This window comes from Triturus cristatus, chromosome 9 (assembly GCF_964204655.1).
Source record: "Triturus cristatus chromosome 9, aTriCri1.1, whole genome shotgun sequence".
Lineage (NCBI taxonomy): Eukaryota > Metazoa > Chordata > Amphibia > Caudata > Salamandridae > Triturus > Triturus cristatus.
Genome location: NC_140592.1, coordinates 901,846,568 through 901,868,683, shown reverse-complemented (window position 1 = coordinate 901,868,683; position 22,116 = coordinate 901,846,568). Strand labels below are relative to the sequence as shown.

General features: G+C 47.7%; 1 protein-coding gene across 1 annotated transcript in view; it reads left to right on the top strand.

Annotated features, from left to right (window-relative positions):
• Positions 1–22,116, top strand: part of PAPOLA (poly(A) polymerase alpha) — an 868,351-nt gene that overhangs the window by 166,323 nt on the left and 679,912 nt on the right. Inside the window, exons 8-9 of the mRNA XM_085626434.1 lie at positions 6,343–6,432; positions 6,509–6,647. Coding sequence (XP_085482560.1) covers positions 6,343–6,432; positions 6,509–6,647 — 229 coding nt within the window. The remainder of the gene's footprint in view (positions 1–6,342; positions 6,433–6,508; positions 6,648–22,116) is intronic.

The window sequence follows — 22,116 nt, the reverse complement described above, 5'->3', positions numbered from 1 at the left end:
GGAGGTGGGCGAAGGTAGCCACCTCACCCTTGATCCATAAATCACCCACCGTTGAAATTCTGATGGAGTCCCAGGGGCGGAAGCCCTTACTATTTTGAAGTCTTCCTAGTCGTTGTGTATCCCAGAGTGGGGTGAGTTGGGTTATGACACCGTCCCAGCCTAGTTTTTTAAGTGCTATGTACCAAATCTGGACTGTGTGTGCCGTGTGCCCAATAAGGGGGGGTAGTCTGCTTTCTAGTGTATAGTGCCTGCATTATTCCTCCCTCAACCCATGTCTGTCCGCTCTAAACACGGGATCTGTTTGTGGGGCGTGTATCCATTGATTGATCAACTGTGTCGCCCAATAATATAGTTGTATGTTTGGAAGTGCTATGCCCCCATTGTACCAGCCCCTGACCAATTTATTCATTTTTTTTTTTTTGTTGAAACATTTTTTTATTGTTTTCCAACTCAACAAGGCAACAATCATCTCACCATCCCCACCCGTCCAGGAAGTACCACACATGTAGCAACAACCCCGACTCTCCTGAAGACGGCTCAACCTTCCCACCCGGTCCCCTCCCCCACCCCCTGTCAGTGTGCCCCCGTCCCCTACCCCTTTCCCTCTTTCGACGTGCCCCCCCTCCCTAGACAATAAGATACAGGAGCCCAGCCTCTCCCTAAACAAACAGAACCTTCCAGCTTGCCCAGCCAAAGGTGCAGGCGGCCAGAGCCCACCGCCTCGCCTCTTCTACTCCCCGCTCCCCACTACTTCCTGCCCGTCAGACCCGCTCTCCTCGGCCCCAGCCTCGGACATCAACCCTTGAAGTTCTACCACCAACGCTTCCCATGCCCGGGCCGTCGCCAGCGCCTTTTCGTCATCTCTCCGGAGGGCCAGTTGCACCCGGAGCGTGCCCTCAGCCCCCGCCCAACGCGCCAACGCCGATCTCCAGCGCAGGAAGTTAGGTCCCCCCCGGGATTTCCAGTGCAGAGTCAGTTCCCTCTTGGCCATTATCAACCCCAGATCATAAAATTTGCTAGTAACCTTCGTGCGGCGAGTGTGGGGGAACCAAAGCAACAAACAGGTCCCCATATCCGGGGCAATGGAGCGATCAGTTACCTGGTTCAAACAATCCACCACTGCTTCCCAGTAGTCGCCCAACTGCGTACAGGACCAAAGCATGTGCCGAAAGTCCGCACCGTCTACCCCGCACCGCGGACACTGAGAGTGCGCTCCCCCGAAATATCGCAGTATCTTGGCCGGCGTCAGGTATGCCCTGTGTAACGTAAAAAACTGGAATAACTGAAACCGGGCATTCCTCGTTCCCCTCCAGGCCCTCCGCACCAGCGTGGACCACGTGGAATCGGGGATCTCTTTTCCAAGGTCCGCTTCCCACTTTTCCCTCAGAGCGCCCAGGGGGAGGAGTCTCTCCGTCGACAGCCGGCGATAGAGGCAAGTGATGGCCTTAGTCGTCCCCGCCGCCATCACTACATATTGGCAACCCGCAGCAGTCGGCGGTTCCGAAAGCCCCATGTTCCAATGCCTCTGGAGGCTCGCCACCAGGGCCGCATGAAGCAGGAAGTCTCCCCGCGGGAGCCCATAAGAGTCCTGCAAGTCCTGGAAAGGCAACAGTACTCCCTCTCTAAATAAGTCCCCCACCATCTGTACCCCCAGTTCCTCCCAGACCGCTAACCCCGACCAATCTCCCCCATGCGGGAACGCCGTACACATCCCCAGGGGGATCTCCGGGGCATAGGGGTGGACTATGGCGGCCCTCCTCTGGCATCTGTTCCAGCATAACCAGAGGGTACGTTCCTCCAAGGTGAGCTGGGCGATGTCTAATCTCTGGTGGAGGACTATAAAGGCCAGCACATGTCGCGGTATTAGTCTGCCCTGAGGGCCCTCCGGGCCCCTGTACTCCCTGGCCACCGCCTGTGTAAGCCATTGGAGCTGGGCCGCCAAGTAGTACCACTCAAAATCCGGTGCCGCCAAGCCCCCCCTCTGCCCTTGGCCGCCGCATGGTGGTCAGCGCCACTCGACGCCTTCCCGAGCCCCAAATGAAGCCCGTGGATAATACCCGCAGCCTCGAGAAAAACGACGCCGGGATCCATATAGGAAGGGTGCGAAAATAGTAAAGAAGCCGTGGCAGCGCCACCATTTTCAGCAGCGCCACCCTCCCAGCACACGAGAGTGGGAGCGTACTCCAAAACCCCATGCTACCCTGTAGGCCTCGAAGTGCCCTGCCAACATTCCCCTCCAGCAAATCAGTCTGGGTATGATAAATGTTAACCCCCAGATAACGGAGGCAGCTGCTTTCCCATCGGATATGTCCCAACGCCCGCGGGGGCCGTCCCCCCTGCGACAACGGGAACAAGCACGTCTTACCCCAGTTGACCTTAAGCCCAGACAGCCGACCAAACTCCTCCAAGAGGGGTAACCGCTCCGTCCAGTGCACTCTCCGCATCCGCTAAGAACATCAGCAGATCATCTGCATATAGGGAGATATAGTGTGTATCCTCCCGCAGGGAAACTCCCACATAAGCACCCCCTCGTCGGGCATGAGCCGCCAGCGGTTCGACGGCCAGGGCAAACAGGGGGGAGAGGGAACACCCCTGCCTCGTCCCCCTCCGTACACGGTAGGAGGCCGATATGGTAGCCCCCGTCTTCACTCTGGCCGTAGCATCGCTATAAAGCAACGTGGTCCAGCGTACGAAGTCCTCCCCCAAGCCGAACTCCCGCAGCACTCGGTATAAGTAAGGCCATTCCACACTATCGAAGGCCTTTTCTATGTCGACCGACAGCGTGCAGGCCTCTGGAAAAACTTCCCGGTCCATTGCCCTCACTCGCAACAACCGTCGCACAGAAGTGGCCGTGCTGCGCCGAGGAATAAAGCCAGCCTGGTCCGGGTGGATTAAGGCGGTCATATGACTCAAAAGGCGCGACGCCAGTATCTTACTCAATATTTTATAGTCCACTGTCAGCATGGAGAGCGGCCGATACGCCGTACGCGCGTCGGCCTCCCCTCCAGGCTTTAATAAGGGTATCACAATCGCCTCTCGAGCAGAGGCGGGCAAGCACCCACGCTGCCAGGCCTCGCTGTACAGGACCTGCAGCTGCGGCGCTAACAGATCCGGGAACGCCGCAAAGAACTCGACAGGCAACCCATACGCCCCCGGGGTTTTCCGACGGGCCATGTGCCTAACCGCTGCACGAATCTCGCCCAGCGATATGGCACCCCCGAGATCTTTCCCAATCTCCGGGTCCAGTCGAGGAAGGCGGGCCTCTAGTAAGAAGCCCGCTAGGCCTTCAGGCTCCCCCTCCATAGTGCTATCGTACAGCCCAGCATAATATCTGGCAAACCGCTGATTTATCCCCATCTGGGAATAAACCGGGGCACCCCCCGCTTCAACCAGAGAAAGTATCGGTTCCCCCCGGGCCGTCGGGTTCGCCAACCACGCCAGAAGGGATCCTACCTTATCCCGTTCCGCGTGCGCTCGCATTAAGTAGCTTTTATGGTCAAAACAGCGGAGCTTCTCCACCTGCACCGCCACACCCTCACGTGCCTCGGCAACAGCAGCCAACTCACCGTTTCCCGCCTGATGCGCCCGTTCAGCCGCCCGCAGCAGGGCCTCCGCCCCATCAACCTCCTTCAATAAAGTCTTCCGCACTCCGGCTGTGGACGATATACAAACCCCCCGAACAACCGCCTTAAACGCGTCCCATTCCGTCGCCCGGCTTGCCGTCGTACCAGAGTTCCGCTCAAAATATTGTTTTATGCAGTCACTAACCTCATCCCGGAAGACCGGGTCCTCCAGAAGCAGGGGGTTAAGACGCCACGTGGGAATAACTTGCCGCTGCCTGGACCACTGCAGCACCCCCATACAGGGGTTATGGTCCGAGAGAGTTTTAGCTAGATATTCGCTATGCCGCATCAGCGATTGGACGTCCGGGGAACACAGTATACCATCCAATCGGACATACAGCTCATGAGGGGCAGAATAGAAAGAGTAATCCCTGTCCAGCGGGTGATGAGTACGCCAAGTGTCTACCAGACCCCAAGTAGCCTGCCAGCTACGTCGGCTATTGGCCACCCGACGCACCACCGACTGCGCCAGGGGCCGGTGGGACCTATCCAGCTCCACATCAGTCACTGAGTTAAAATCCCCCCCCACCACCACCGGCCCCGTCAGATACGCCGCCAACTGCCCCGACAGCCTGGAGAAGAACGCGGCCTGGTCCATATTAGGGGCATATACACTGCACATGCTCAAGTCCCTCCCGTCCAGCCGCCCCTGCACTGCCACAAACCTGCCCTCTGGGTCTACCAACGTCATCAAGGGTTGAAAAGGGACACCTGCTCTCACCCAGATCAGAGCCCCCCGGGCAAACCTCGAAGGTTGTATAGTACAATTGACCCCGCCAGCGCCTCTGCAATGCCTTCCCCCCTCCTCTCTGTCTAAGTGGGTCTCTTGAAGGAAGGCTACCTGAACCCCTCTCCGCACTAAGTAGGCGTGGACTTTGTCTCTTCACCATAGAGGTGCTGACCAATTTATTCATGGCGATGCGTGCCGTTTTTTCCCCCCAGAGTAAATTAGAGACTTCCGCCGCTATCGCCTTAAAGTAGCTTGGTGAAACAAGAAACTGGGTATTCTGCAGGGCATAGAGAAACCTGGGAAGCGCCATCATCTTAAAGTGCCGCTTTCCGAAGCAGTGTCAACGGCAGGGGTTGTCATTGTGTCTCATCACGTTTGTCGTTCCAGAGGTGGCATGAGTTTTTTTTATAAATTCTTCCGACAACTGGGTGATATGGATTCCTAAGTACTTAAAACCTCTTTTCAATCTGTAAATTACACCCCTTCGGGAGCTGCGGCGGTGGGCCATGAAGAACATATAGAATCAACTTGGTGCAATTGATGGTATATCCAGAAATCTGACCATACAAGTCAGATATTCAGTAGCACAGGGATGGATGCCTTCTACAACAATACATCATCAGCATATAAGGATATGCAGTCCACCCAACCTTGAACCCTCGGATATCCGGTGCCCTCCTAATCCATGTGGCCAGTGGCTCCAGAGCCAGGGCGAACAGAAGCGGGCAGAGGGGGCACCTTGATGCGTTCCCCGCCCCAGCAGGAAGTACTCCGATATGTGACAGTTTGCCGATACATGAACTAGGGGCTTTGAGTACAACAACTGCACCCAGGCACAGAATTTGGGGCCAAAACCTAAGTGTTTAAGGACTGCGAAGAGGAAGGGCCACTCAACTATATCAAAGGCCAAGGAGAGGATGACAGCTGCCTCCTTAATGAAGGGAATACACACCATTACACCATGTAAACGCCTCAGATTAAGGGCTGTGTTCCTATTTGGCATGAACCCGGATTGGTCCGGGTGTATTAAGGCGGTGAGATGGGGGGGTTAATCTAGCTGCCAGGAGTTTAGCGAGGATTTTGGCCTCTGCATTAATTAATGATGTAGGTCGGTATGATGCACAGTCCTCGGCAGGCTTCCCAGGTTTATGAATCGTCACTATGGTGGCGGTACACTGATATCGCGGGGGTTCCCCTGCCTCTAGGCTGGCCACATACATATTTTAAAAGGTGCGGAGTGATAGTGGTAGCTGTTTTTTTTTTTTTTTTATAGAGTTCAATGGGTATGCCGTTAGGTCCCACCACTTTCCCGACTGTACTGCCCCTATAGCTAGTTGCAGCTCATCTGTGGTGAGGTCAGCTTCGAGTGTTAGGGCTGCCTCCAGCGTTAGTGTGGGCATTTTATTATCTTTAAGGAAAGCTTGTGCTTTCTCGAACTTCGAGAAACAGGCTATTTTTTAAATTTGTTAACCTAACTTGCTGCACTTTTCCTCATTCCTTAGACTTGTAGACAGCAGTTGATGTAAAGAGTGCAGAGTTGTAGTTATAAGAAGAGGCGTTTTGGTGCTACAGTCTAGAATGAGTCTAACCTCTGAATTCCATGAACATTCTAGGACCAAAAACTAGGACTGCATACGGTAACCAGTTCGTTTGAAACATTTAACTGGCTAAATTTTGAGTACATAAATTAGACTTAATGTTCAAAATATTTTTGGAAAAAATTAACCAACTAAAACCATACTTGTTGCTTACTATATTAAGTAACACTAGTGTTTCTATTTTGTTTAAGATTAACGAACTAAGTGACATTCAACTCTAGCATAATAAACAGATATTTTTGTCTCGCCACACTCCAGAAGCCACAAGCATAGCAGATGATGTACGAAGGTTTTAAGGCATATGAAATTATGCCATTTGTAAAAATCAACTTTAATTGTTTGCATATTTAAAAAATGTGTATTAAATTGTTGTTTTCTTCTTTTTGGCCAGGTTGCAGAGTAACTGATGAAATTCTACATCTAGTTCCAAATATTGACAACTTCAGGTTAACACTGAGGGCTATCAAATTGTGGGCCAAGCGTAAGTCTCCATACTTACAATCTAGTTTTCTGTCTCTATTTACTAGCCAAAAATTAACTCTGCTGTTTGCTTGCAGGGCACAACATATATTCCAATATTCTGGGATTCCTTGGAGGTGTTTCCTGGGCTATGCTAGTTGCAAGAACCTGCCAGCTTTATCCAAATGCCATTGCATCCACCCTTGTACATAAATTCTTTTTGGTCTTTTCCAAATGGTAAGGCTTTAAGTAACAAGTTACATAAATTACACTAATTGGTGCAACAGTGGCATTTTGTTTTATTTTCCAGAGTCCTAACTGAGTTAATCTGTCATCCACAAGTGCATGTTTAAGCAGTGCACTTCTGTACGTACAGTTGATTTATTAACTTAATGTTGCCTATTACTGTTTTACGGTGCAAAATTGTTATTGGTTCATAAAACCGGTATATGTTAGAAGTAAGGATATTTATTATTATTTTCATTTCTATTCTTAAATATTGTATTTCTTTAACTATAGGCAGGATCCCGGAGAACCTTTACAGCAGGGGAACTGTCTCCAGTTAAGACCAGAAAGGCTAATCCGTTTTTGTATTCATTAAAATGTATTAAATACATATAAAAAAATCTAATGGAATAATATAAGGGGGGTTTAAACACATTATTATCCCTGCTGTCTAAACTAATTTTCCCTTTTCGAAGAGTAATTGAAAGGGAATGTCTTCCCTAGGCAAGCAGCCTCCAATGGAGGAAAAACTGTGTTCGAGGCATATGAGCTGCAGATTACACACTTGTGCATAGATCGCCATGTGGTGTTGGGCCCGGATGTTTGCAGTTTGTTTTTCCTCTTTGAAAGTCTTTGGAAGTCACGAGGTCGGTGACTCCTCCTTTGGATCGTATTGCGCATGGGCTTCGGCTCCATCCTCAGATTGTTTTTTTCCGCCATCGGGCTCGGATGTAATCTTCGCGCTGCGGTTCCGAACAGCTTCCAGTTCGACGATCGACGCGCAATCCTCACCCCAAATCGCGGTATTGTTTCGATCGTGTTCTCCCCACTCGACGCGCCTTCTCATCGGCACCGACCTTCGGTTCCAGTCGTCGACGGCGGCCTTCGGGCCTCTCCAAGCTCCGGTCCTGGCTAATGGAAATGACTCAATTTAAAAAGTACCCTCGATGTGGGTCCAAATTTCCCCACACCGATCTCCACGAGGTATGCAATCTCTGCCTCTCCCCTGAACACGAAGCTAGAGACTGTCCGGCGTGTAGGTCCTTCCGGTCCAAAAAGACTATTCGGGACTGAAGAGCCAGAATAACCATGGCGCACTCCTCAACGACGATTCCGGACGACATCTTCGGAGAAGGCATCGACGCTCCAGAACAGCATTACACCGATGAGGGCCTCGTCAGCACTTCCGAAGCCGACAACTCAGATGTGGAGGACATCACCCCGGCGCAGAGGGTCATGAGTACTGATCCTCCCCCCACCCACCCTTGCCGGCACCGAAAAAGGCTCCGGTCACGCCTTCGGCTCCGGGCCTAGGCAAGACCAAGGACACTGCTTCCAACACCGCACCTCCGGGCCCGGTAAAGAATCCAAGCAAGCCTTCCGGCGGCTCTGGCTTGAGCCAGCCTACCGTTGGTGCCGATAAACACGCTTCGGCACCAAAAAAGAAGCTGACCTCCATCTCGACACCGAGCCCTGCACCGAAGCACTCTGGGTCGAAACCCAGCTCTTCGGTACCGACACCACCTTTGGTGCCGACCAAAGCACACAAGGCCACCGACACTTCGAAGCCGAAACCCATCTCGGCGGCGACCAAGCGTCCGGAGGTTCCCAAACCGGTTTCCAAACAACGAACCGGCCCCAACGCCTCCGGCGCCGACGGACAGACCAATCTCACCAGACCTATTTACACCGGATCCCTTGCAAAAAACAATCACCAAGGATCCAAAAACTGGACATTTGACACTCACTACCAAAAAGACATTTGGAGAAGCCTGCTCCACCTCCAAAGAGGAATGACTCTGCTACCTCTCCGTTCAGAATACCTTCCCCACCTCTTCCACCTCCTCCACCCCCCACCTTCTCGACCCCTTCTCCACACGATGATTATCACGGGGACACATATGATGACATAGGGGATGCGCCCCAGGACCTACCCACAGGGGACCCCACCCCTACAGGATGCCCAGACCCATGGGACGATTACAATATCCCTGATATCCCCAACGTCCCACAAGGCGATCTTTATCCCTCCAGACCATCTCCACAGGAAGACTCATTGGGGTTCAACCATTTACTGCAAAGGGCGGCACACTATCACGGGGTAGACTTGCATACCGACCCCGTGGAGGAAGATTTCCTCCTCGACACATTCAACACCACACATAGGTCCACCTCCATATTTCCTATGCTCAAAGGAGTGGTAAAGCATGCGCCAGACTTTTTTTAAGGACCCAGTTAGGACCAGGGTCATTAACCCGCGCATCGAGGAAAAAATACAAATCTGCCCCCATAGATCCCTCCTACATCAGAGGGCCAGCGCCACTAGATTCTCTAGTGGTATCCACCGCACGTAAAAGGGCATACTCTCAGGCGTCAGGCGAAGCACCACCACCTGACAAAGAGTCAAAACTACTGGACGCATCAGGAAAGCGTACTGCATCACAAGCAGCCAATATATGGCGTATCGCCAATACTCAAGCGCTATTGGCCAGATATGACAGCGCACATTATGACGAGTTAGAAAGCATAATGCACCACCCCCCTGAAAAATATAAAGCTAGGGCCAACGAACTAATTCAGGAAGGTAAAACTATTACTAACACCTCCATACGTTGTGCCCTAGATGCAGCAGGCACAGCTTCCAGGGCCATCAATACCAGCGTCCTCCTCCGTCGCCATGTTTGGCTAAGAATATCAGGGTTTAAACCGGAGGTACAAGCCTCCATCCTTAACTATCCCTTTGACCAAGAACATCTATTTGGCCCAAAGGTGGATGAGGCCCTAGAAAAAATGAAAAAGGATACTGATACGGCAAAATCCATGGGAGCCTTGCAGTCACACCCTCCTAGACGCTCCTTTCGCCGCTCTTCCTTTCGAAGTACGTCTAGAGGCTACTCCTCGGACACCGCGTACACTTCATACAAATCCCCTACTCAGTCCACCTTCACAAGGGGTTATCAAAGAGGCGGCTATAGGGGTAACAATAATAAAGGCAGAGGCAAAACAAACACCGCCCACTCTGCCACACCGCCTATAAAATGACCCCCCCCAGCTCCCCCCAGACCATTCCACTCCGGTTGGGGGCAGACTCCAACATTTCCTTCCTGTCTGGGCTACCATCACCTCAGACAAATGGGTAACACAGATAATTCGGTCAGGCTACTGCTTAGAACTAATATCTACCCCCCCAAACATTCCACCCAGACAACGCCCAATGTCACACGAACATCTAATACTCCTAAAGCAGGAGGTAATCTCCCTCCTAGAGAAACGGGCAATAGAACCCGTTCCTACCAACCAACAAAATATGGGAGTCTAATCCCTATATTTCCTCATACCAAAAAGGGACCAGACTCTTCGACCCATCCTAGATCTCCGGCCCCTAAACACATACATACACTCAGACCCTTTTCATATGGTGACGCTTCAGCAGGTACTTCCGCTCCTCTCTCAAAACGACTTCCTGACCACTTTAGACCTAAAAGACGCTTATTTCCACATTCCAGTGCACAAAGCTCACCGGAAGTACCTCAGATTTGTAGTGGACGGACAACACTACCAATTCAAAGTGCTCCCGTTCGGAGTCACAACAGCGCCACGGGTATTCACCAAGTGCCTAGCAGTGGTGACAGCACATTTGCGAAGACAACACATTCACGTCTTCCCATACTTAGACGACTGGCTGATAAAAGCCAGGTCATACAATCAGTGTGTACAACACACGTCCACCACTATTCAGCTACTCCACCAACTGGGCTTCACAGTAAACCACCAGAAGTCTCATCTACAATCATCCCACATAAAACAATACCTCGGTACCTCGAATAATTTTTCGTTGGAATCAACTTATCCTTATCTAAATAAAGATTTCTACACCAAAAACAATTCAAGAAACTATCTTCAGAATTATCGAGGCCGGTCGCGAAATAAATTCATCACCTTCTCGGAATCATCATCGTCCTCTGGTGAGGAAACGGACGCCAACACCAGGGCAAATCAAAATCCAAGGCTAAATCAACAAAATCAGGATCCACAAATATCAAACCAAGGGGTAAATTTTTTAGCCCGAGGCCAACGGCAAGGCAGAGGACGCTTACGATATTCCCAACCATGGGAAATGAGGACACGACGACAGTACTACAGGAGCTAGTTTCCTCGCCGATATTCAACCTGTCTGATAAAATTCTAACAGAAGCTGAAATGTCAATACTAGAGAAAGGATTAAGCTTTGTTCCATCTAGACCAACAGACTTTGTGAAAATGAAGTTGGAAACAATGGAGTTTTGCCGCAAAATTCGTCTTAAAACGTTTTTTTCGGACTCCACTGAAGTTGCCACAACAGAGTTAACAGGACTGAGGAGAAAATCTTCTTTCTGCCCTTCAGGCCCCAAAATACCTAAAGAAATCAGTACCTTTGAAAGAACCGTTCTATCTGGGATACAGGCAATGGAAGGCAAAAGAGGCTACGTTAAGTACAACTTAGCCAAACAAGAGAAAGATGCTTTGATGGACCTCAAGAATGACAGATCGGTAGTGGTCAAACAGGCGGATAAAGGGGGTGCAATTGTGATTTGGGATGTGAATAAATACAAGAAAGAGGTGTTACGCCAGTTAGAAGATGTTGATTGCTATCGAAAAATTCCCAAGGACCCAACAAAGGAATTACAAAACCAACTATTCCAAATCATCGAAGAAGGGTTCACACAAGGTTTTGTTGGTCCAAAAGAACGAATTTTTTTACAGAATAAGAACCCTAGAACACCTGTTTTCTATGTTCTGCCCAAATTACATAAAAGCGAACTTGACCCCCCAGGCCGACCGATTGTGTCAGGTTGTGAGTCACTTATTGAGCCAGTGGCTCAATATATTGACTTCTTCCTGAAACCTTTCATTGGTGAAATTCCGGCCCACCTTAAAGATACCACAGCCTTCCTAAACAGAATAGCACCCGTCCGATTTGACAACACAAGACAACTGATGGTCACACTGGACGTAGTATCACTTTATACCCAAATTCCCCAGGACCAAGCATTAGAGACCTTAGAGTGGTTCTTGGGCAAAAGAGAACAGCCGGTCCAAGTACCCATGGAATTTATCTTGGCACTTGCCAAATTTTCATTGTCCAAGAACTATTTTACATTCGACTCACAGTTCTTATTCCAAACAAAAGGCGTGGCTATGGGGTGTCCCTTCGCCCCGGAACTAGCGGTGTTCTATATGGGCCTATATTAAAATAATTTCATATATAACAACCCGTACTCGGCAAACATTTCTAGTTACATGCGATACATTGATGACATCTTTTTAATCTGGTCAGGCACACAACAATCACTGGATGAGTTCGTAGGATGGCTTAACGGACGGTCTAATGACATTAAGTTCAGTTGTTCGTCATCAAACGAATCAATCACATTTTTGGATGTAAAAGTGGAGGCATCGGATGGACATCTAGAGACCACACTTTTTAGAAAATCGACTGATAGGAACAAGGCGCTCCATTACACCAGCAACCATCCTCGAAGTCTGAGACAGAATTTGCCGTACGGCCAGTTCCTGCGGATTCGCAGGAACTGTTCAAATAAAGAGGAATACTTTGCTCATGCGAACAAACTGAAAGATCGCTTATTGGTGAGGGGATATCCGAAAAAGTTACTGAAACATTCCCTTAAGAGAGCATGGTGGACACCAAGGGAAACACTGTTGGAGCAAAAAACAAAGAAAATGGCCAATAGACCAGTTTGTGTCACTACGTTTTGCCCTAACACACATCAACTTCGAAAACTGATCCTCACTAATTGGCATTTGATCAAAGATCTCCATGAGGAATTTTCTATTCCTCCTCTTTTTGCATATAAAAAAGAGAAAAGTATAGCCAATTATATTGTGAGAGCGGCTTTACCGAAACAGCAGACCCCGACTCTGAGAAGTATGCTAGATCTACCACCAATTGTTGGGCACCACAAATGTGGTACCTGTACATGCTGTGATCAAACCATTGAAGGAGATGCCTTCATGTTCAACCATATCCATTGGAAGCATAAGGCATTTACAAACTGTAAAACTAGGAATGTTGTTTATGCAGTAACTTGCCCATGTCCAAAGCTTTACATCGGAAAGACCACCCAGGAGGTACGGCAGCGCATCACCCAGCACAAGTCGAGGATTCGACGACGAGTGGAAAATGCTCCACTAGTTAGCCACTGGGTGACAAAAACACACAGGGAGGAAGACTTTAAATGGACAGTGCTGTCTAAAATTGAGAGAGACCCCCGTGGGGGGGATTTGGAGGGCCATTTGAGTCAGCGCGAAGCATTACTCATTATGAAATTCAATACGGCAACCAATGGTTTAAATGAGATAGCGGAGATATTTAGACCAATGTTATAGACCGTGTAATTCACAACATTATGATGCCCTTATTTGAGGTCTTCCTTTTATGCCATGTGACCACTTGTTCAACTGTACTACCGAAGTCTAACAGGCTTTTCCGCATCACGCGTGCCTTTTTCCTTTTTCCGAACTAATGATGGTGTCATGCCATAGAGGTACTGTTTAAGAAAGTTGGCAAATCAGCCTTCCATCAAGAAACCCGAAATCCCACCCCGCTCTGAACTATCGGCATATTAGACTACAATTCCCATGAGCCATCAGCAGTTTATGACCCGGGAGGAATCAGCCGTTACACGCCTCAGTGCTTCCTGAAGCATCACTGACAGACTAACGGAGCCGCGAAACGCTGGAGGAGTGAAGTTATCTCGGTGAGCGGTTTTTACATTCTTTTGACGGCTCCGTAGACACCATGGATATTACTAGCCGAGCACAACTAATGGCGATATCTTACGCCTTTTTGTTTTAGATGCCGGCACGGGATTTCAACGTGACACGATTACGCAAACTTACATAGGTAAGCGGCCGCTTCTGGTTTGACTTGGTGTTATTTTTGCGCAGTCCGTTTAGATCGTAAAGAGGATACCAAATAGTGTTCATTTCGCACTTAGGTAGAAAAGAAGTTTGTCCTCCAAGGTAGCCGGCTAAGGAGACAGCCGTCTCACAATTGGGTAAGCCAATATTGTATTCATTACAAGAGTAAGAGATCGGGGGGACCCAGTTATACTCCGGCTGACACAAGTCTATAATCTCTTGTAGGACTCGGCTGTCCCATCACGATAACAGATTCACTTCAAAGGGTGAGCCAAATGGACGCTTACAGTTGTTTCTATGTTTGTCTTGTAAACGTTTTTAACAGAAAGAATGATGATATAAGTGGGTTCTATTTGTTTTTCACAGCCCCAGGGCGAGTTGGATGAGTCACGGATAGTTAAGGTTCCCCATTTATGCACTTTTCTAAGGTGGGTGAGCTCAGTCAATGATGGTTCTCTAGAGGTCCTGAGTTGTTCTAATTATCTAAAGAGGGTTTGTTGTTTTTTTGCTACAGAAATTGGTTGGTCCTGAAGAGAACCTCAAAAGATAGATGTTCGAAACGCGTCGACCAGATTGGTCCTTTTTGCACCCATTTGAGAGGCTCCTACTAAAAACGTTCTTTTGGATTTTCATTGTATAAAAAAAGAAAAAGTATTATGACATATATAGAGTATGTTAGTGAATTTTTTTCCAAAAGGAGAGGTGTCATTAGGACCGCTTTGTTCAGTGTATGTCGAGTGTGTGTATGAATGAATCGGCCATGAATGTTTGATGAATGAATGCAGTTTGAAACCTCTACACAGGGGATCAAGACTATCGTGTAGTGTTGTTTAATACATTTGTATATATACCATGATGTTTTTTGTAAAATGTGAATGTGCAATGAACAATTGTTGAACGCACAAAAAGAGAAAAATGAGAAATAAACAATAAATGTTCTTCTAAGCAAAAGGAAATTCAAAAAGCCCTACTTTCATGTTTTACTTCTCATGATAGGAGTTATAATAAGGGATTGGTTGTAGTGATTCTCAGCCTGGACAGTATGTTCTGTTTTTTCTGTTAATTGGGCTCAGTCCAGCTGAGCTTTTTGAGCCAGGACCCAGTTTTGGTTTGTAACCATAGACCCCTCGAGCGCTAGCCTACCCCAATCCTGCCAGGATTGCAAGCATTCAGACTCTACGCACAAAATTCATAGCACAACACTCCCTTCCAGCTCGAGTGTTTATGCAACTAATGGGGATGATGGCCTCTTGCATCTTCATAGTACCTCACGCAAGACTCCAGATGCGTCCTCTCCAAGAGTGCTTAGCGCAACAATGGAACCAGGCCCAGGGTCAATTAACAGATCTGGTGTTGGTAGACGGTCGCACCCATCGCTCTCTGCAGTGGTGGAACACCACAAACCTTTCCAAAGGTCGACCGTTCCTGGACCCGGTTCCTCAAATAGTACTGACAACGGACGCATCGCTCTCCGGCTGGGGAGCTCCTCTATTACATCTCACCATACAGGGCAAGTGGACACCTCAACAAAAGTTACTCCATATCAACCATCTGGAGTTACTAGCAATCTTCTTAGCCCTAAAATCTTTTCAAACCCAAATTTCAGGCAAGGCAGTCCTGATCCGCACAGACAACATGACAGCCATGTATTATATTAAAAACCAAGGCGGCACACACTCTCCACAGCTCTCAACTAGCACGGAGCATATGGAGATGGGCAATACCTCAGAAAATCTTTCTCCTAGCTCAGCATGTCCCAGGAGTCCAAAACACAGTGGCAGTACTGCTCAGCAGACACAACAGATCCACGAGTGGGAGCTTTACCCGCAAGTTCTTCACTCGTACTTTCAAATGTGGGGGCATCCACAGATAGACCTCTTCGCCATCCACGAAAACGCCAAATGCCCAAGCTTCGCTGCTAGATACCACACCCATTGTCCCAAGGAAATGCGATATGGATGAACTGGTCAGGCAGATTTGCGTACGCCTTTCCGCCTCTCCCACTCATTCCCCTAGTGGTGCGCAAACTACAACAACACTAATCCTAGTAGCTCCAAAGTGGGCCAGACAACCGTGGTATACCACACTGCTGGAACGATCTGTAGTACCGCACCAAAAACGACACCTCTTCCCACGCCTCTTAACCCAGAACCATGGAGAGATCAGACACCCGGACCCAGCTCAGCTCAACCTTGCGATCTGGCTCCTGAAATCCTAGAATTCGGGTACCTAAATCTTCCCCTTGACTGTATTAACGTCATTTAGAGAAGCTAGAAGACCTACCACTAGAGCGTGCTAAGCCGCCAAGTGGAAACGTTTTGTTGTTTATTGCCATAACACCATCAATCCACTGGACGTGTCCATTCAACACATCATAGGCTACTTACTCCACCTACAAAGGTGCAATCTAACCTATACGTCCATTCGACTACACCTCGCAGCTATTGCAGCTTATCTACAAAACAGGCAACATCGATCACTCTTTAGAGTACCTGCCATTAAAGCCTTCATGGAAGGCCTTAAAAGAATAATTCCCCCCAGAGTGCCACCCTCACCTGTGTGGAACTTAAATATCGTTCTCACAAGGCTAATGGGGCCTCCCTTCGAACCTCTGCACAAATGCGAACTACAATTCCTAACATGGAAAACCGCTTTTCCTGTAGCCATCACTTCCCTTAGAAGGGTCAGTGAGATACAAGCACTTACCATTCAAGAACCTTTTCTCCAAATGCACCACAACAAGGTTGTTCTCCGTACCAACCCAAAATTCCTCCCTAAAGTAATTTCTCCTTTTCACCTAAACCAAACAGTAGAACTACCGGTATTTTTCTCGCAACCACAGACCGTTGCAGAAAGGGCTCTTCACACACTAGATGTCAAACAAGCCTTACTCTACTACATCCAAAGGACACAACCTTTCCGTAAGACCAAACAACTGTTTTTCTCTCCACCACACAAAGGCAACCCCATCTCAAAATCAGGGATAGCTAGGTGGATTGTAAAATGCATTCAAATCTGCAACCACAAAGCAAAGCGAACGCTATCCATTCCCCCTAAAGCCCATTCTACACGAAAAATAGGGGCTTCCATGGCATTCTTAGGGAACATCCCATTAGATGATATCTGCAAAGCAGCTACATGGTCAACACCGCACACTTTCACCAAACACTATTGTGTAGATGCGCAAACTAAGCAACAAACTAGTGTGGGCCAGGCTGTACTCAAAACATTATTTCAAACCACTGCAACAGATACGGGTGGTCGCCGCTAACGGTGGGTACTGCTATATAATCTATGCACAAATGTGTAATCTACAGCTCATATGCCTCTAACGGAATATGCTACTTACCAGTATGTATCTGTTCTTGGCATGTAGAGCTGCAGATCTACACACTCCCACCCGCCTCCCCAGCTATCTGTATCTGTCCCAGTTTATCTTATTTAGATAACACACACATGGGCATCTTCACTGTTACTACTACGCTCCATCTTTCCCTGCTGGCGAAAAACAATCTGAGGATGGAGCCGAAGCCCATGCGCAATACGATCCAAAGGAGGAGTCACCGACCTCATGACTTTCCAAGAGGAAAAACAAACTGCAAACATCCGGGCCCAACACCAGACGGCGATCTATGCACAAGTGTGTAGATCTGCAGCTCTACATGCCAAGAACAGACGCATACTGGTAAGTAGCATATTCCTTTTACATTACAGCAGCGAAGGAGCTCCCCATTCCCAGCATGCAGCACAGTGTTCTTTCTTTCCTGCAGTGTGAGTAGGATTTTGGAACTGAACGCTGCTTTCTTTAATCTATCTTTAATAAAACCTGGTTTAATACATTGTACTCCTGTATATTCCTATCTACTGGTTACAGAACTTCTTTTCTGTCCAAATTAAATTGAAACCACATTTCCTCATGTATTTTTCTCTTCACAAATGTGTCATTTTGGTGAAAGCTAAAAAATAAACCTTTTTTGTAAACTGTGCTGGATTTTTGTTGTGTTCCTTACTTACCCGATTTGATACTCCTAAATGCTTTACACTTGTTCCTTTGATTAAGCCGGACTGCTCTGTGCCACAACTACCCAGATCTGAGCGGAGTTTTTTTTAAAGAAGCTACACTGGACCAAATAAAGATTGTGACATTATGTGGTTCGATCTCACAACCACACTGCTTTCAAAATCCACTTTCTTAGAACCTCTCAAGGCTTTGGTGGAAAACATCACTTGCATACTCTTCAGTTACATTTGGCAACATCCTTGTATGAAAAACAGGCAACACATTCTTCTCTTAAATTCCAGTCATTAGAGGATTCATGAAGGGCCTAAGGAGAGTAATCTCTTCCAAGAACGCCATTGGTCCATGCATGGAACATTAATTTTGTAATTAAGCAGCTTATGGTGCCTCCATTTGAGCCACTTAATTCCTGTGCAATATTATACGTTTTATGGAAAGTGGGTTTTCTTGTGGCAGTCACTTGTACAGTCGGTGAGATGCAGCCATTAACAGTGGAAGAAGATTTTATTTTGATGAAGGCTTCTACCGCCACATTTCTAACCTTTTGAATATCTCTGGTATTAGATTAAGTCCAGAAACTGTGAAAAACTCGCCACAATGGTAAGGGGTGCGGGTTTCACACACAAGCCTTAAACTACACTAATGTGACTTCATTGGAGCCATAATGTGTTCTACTTTGGGGATCTATGGCTTGCTCTCTATCATACGGTTTCTCAGGACTCGTTTCCTCACAAATCTTCTTGGTGCAGTGCTAGAGATGTCCCCACTAAGCGTTTGTGCTTTAAGCCCTTTCAGAATTGTGATGGGCAAATGCCCATTACAGATCTTCACATTATTTGCTGTGTTGTGAGTTAGATCGTGATTCTTGCTCCTGTGACTTCTGACTCAGTATACACCCAAAGGTTGTAAGGTGAGGGAGACAAAGCACCTCATGGCTGGAGCCCAGGATGATGATCCGCGTTGACCTTGTTAGGGTTCTAACAAAGTCTCACTCTTCAAAGTCATAGTCTCATAAGCAGCATTAAACAGTGTTTTGCTTCTCCTCTAGCTACATCTCGTAATCCTCCATCTCCTGAGGATTCTTCTTTGGACTTGGAGTTGAAGTCTATTGCTCTTGCAGATCCAGCACTGATGGCTCCACCTATGCTGGTGCTTTCCTTGGAGTCAAATCTTCCAGCACCACATCAGCCACTGCTGCATTTTTTTAATGCACTTTTGAGCATCCGTTCCCTCTAGTGCACCTTTGACCCCCATGGGACAGTATGCAATGACGTTTTAATGGCCTAGGGCTCCCTCTTTGGCGGCTTCCACCCGACATCAAGCCAAGGTCCACTTTTTCCCCAGTGCTTTCTTATATGGAGCTGTCTGCGAGATGTGTACCTTCTCTGCCACCTCCACAACAACTGCCTGCACGACTACATAAACTGCCAACTTTGCCCTCTGTGTCAGAGGGAAACCTTCTTCCTCCAGGCTCAGTGCTATCCGTGCCAGTGCCCCAAGACACAGTCCCACCGAAGGATACAGAGGTGGCTGTTCACTCCAGGTGTGAGGCTCAACGTTTAGAGGAAGAAGCTGAATGGCGAACCCAGACAGCTTCCACACAGTAGTGGCAAACCCAGCTTAAATCCAATGGTGGTCCATGATGCTGATAACCATGAAAAAGTGCAGTGCTTACCACCTGATGCTGTGGCTCTCTGGGGCCTTGGGGGCCCTTTGGTCACCTAGTGGTGTAGAACTGTAGATAGTTTGATTACTATAGTTTCCTCTTTTCATGCTGTGATCCAAAACGTGGCTGAGGTATTAGACTTACCCTTGCCTGCTGTTGAGATAAAGACCAACCTCCTTACTGAGGTGCTTCAACCTGTAGCAAATCAGCAATGCCCCCTGCTGCCTTTTAATGAAGCTTTGCTGGATCTTAGTATGAAGACCATTAGAAGCAGACTTTGGACCCTCCAGTTAACAGATTGGTGGTAATTAGGTTCTGTGCAGCCCCAGGAGATCCAGCTTTCCTCTCTGCCCACCTTTCTCCTGAAAGTTTGGTGGTACAGACTTGGCCAAACCAAATTTCAAGGGATTTGTGAACTTATCAGTGGACAGGCAGTCCAAATGATTGGAAGCATAGGGTAAGAAAATCTTTTCTGCTGGGAGTATGGTCCTAAAATCTCTCAATGCCACATGCCTCTTGATGAGGTTCATTTGGGACATGGCCCTGTTGGATATGCCACAACTACTGGGCCATCAAAAAGTAAATTTTACTGAAATGGTCAAGGATGGCCAGGACACTTCATGAATATCATTGTAATAGACTTGGACACCGCTGACTGTTGGACCTCTTTTTGGTGACAAACTTGGTACTGCGCTTGAATGCTTTAAGGCTGATAGAGCTGCTGTCCGTTCTCTGAGGCTCCGGTCTCTGATTAAGGACTGCAGCCAGTTAATTGGTTTTGTGGTTTCTCGTTTGGCTTCACTTTCCTTCAGTTACTGTCTGGAACTCACATACCTAAAGATTCCAAGGTCTCCTTTTCCCCATGAACCAGGCTGTGTCCTGTTATAATTTACCAATAAGTGCTCGTTCCTTAAAAATCCACACTTTTATCTGTTTCCTAAGCAGACCAATTCATTACAGTTCACAGATGTAAAGCTAGATAATTTTTGGAGACCTGGCCAGGTTGGCCCTCCCTCTAGTTTGGGTGCTACAAGTGTTCTCGTAGACTTGCTGTGCCACCTGCCCAGACAAACGTACATGTGTTGCTGGTACCCCACAATTTCTCTATTCCTGATAGGTGTTGGCAAAGCCTGAAATGGAAATGACAGTTGAGGCTGGGCATTCATCTTTATCTCATTAATATGACTGACTAAGGAGGCATGATAGAAACACCATCTTGACACGTCTGCAGTAATCTGCAATGGCCAACTAGCATTGATTGAACTATTTAAACTCAGTGGAAGCTAGACACGCATCTCAAGAAAGACTTCATCCACTTGAAAGGTGTTCCTCTTTAAGAGCTATTGCAATCTTAAGGGTTTCCACTTTTTTCTCTAACTCTAAAGCATGACAAACCTTCAAACTATTCCAGGAGTGCCAGCATGTCTGGAATCGCAATCATGATTCTGACCGGGCCAGTAGGGCATAGTCTGTGAACAGGCTAATTGTTATTTTGCTCCAAATTATATGCCCTTAATCCTAGTACATCCCTGAACAGTAAGGTGTTCACCACTAAAGTGAAAAGAGTGTGTACATCCCTAGCTAGTACCCAACTGTCAGACAGACCTCCGATAACTTTGATACGTCCTTCTGGCGCATAGTAGTCTCATCTTTGGCCCTAGCCCAACTCTTTGGAGAACCACCCAAACAAATCCCGATTTCACTTGATAAAGCACTTTTTCTACAACCGTCCCTACTAGGAGACCCAGGATTCCTTTCCTCCACCTTATCTCTGATAGGGGGCTATTTTTCATGTCCCTTTGTCTAATCCACCTGATCTAGTTAGTATCAAAGTTGAACAGGGCTGTGCCTCAGTAGGATGTAGTCTTCTGCATCTTTCCCTAGATTGGATATCAGAGTGAACTTCACCTCCCACATTAGGAGCCCAGTGTGAAACTTGGGCTGAAGGTTTTATGAAATTGAGCTGTGAGGCCATCGGAGTATGCAGCCTTATTTGGCGTCAAATGTCAGATTACCTAAGGAATTTCTGGGGTTCAGTTATTTTGTCAAGCTTTTTTTAGAGATATTCAGTTGCCCCCACCCATCCACCAAATACAGAGTTGCTGATAGAAGGCAGAGAACAAGTCTTGTTGTTACCTCACCTACTTATTGGTGTTTTCTTAACTGAGTGATATGTACTTTCTCTTTGTGCTCTTATCCTCAGGCCCAGCGACCCACGTTCTTTATTACTGAGCTCATAGATGTTTTTCATTCTGAAGAGAGCCTCCGCACTTGTAGCTGGCCTCAGAGGTGGGCTATTACACTATGGCCTAAAGGCATATGCCGACACCTGTGTGCCAGCACGGTTTCTTTTATACTGTGAGGCATTCTTCCAGGATACATTCTCTGTATTAGCTCTTGCTGGGAGTGCTATTATTACAAGTTTTACTTTGGCATCCCAGTACACTTATTGCTTAATGTGGGCCGGGTCATTCTTATTGACACATTTTTGGATCTTTTGTGGAAATGCATCTATATGCGCTAGGTATTTTGTCTTGCTCCATAGTGCCTGAGAGGCTCACCCCTTCCCATTCCACAAGGAAATGTGTGTGGTCTGATAAAGACAACTCTACTTTATCTGTTCCGTCTTTTCCGTGGAGTGGAGCCTGGAATACAAATAGTCAATCCTGGTGCAGTAACTGCGGGCCTGTGAACAACAATTATAGACTTGATCTTTTCTTGACTTTTAGATGCTTTTGCGTTGCTACCAAGCTGTGTGTGTAGTCGAGCTACCTATCCTCTTTGGTATACTAAACCATGTTGAGAGTGCCCCCTTGTGCCACCCCTCTGCATCAGTTAGTAGCTTATTGTGTGCATAAAGGACTCTTGTAACACAT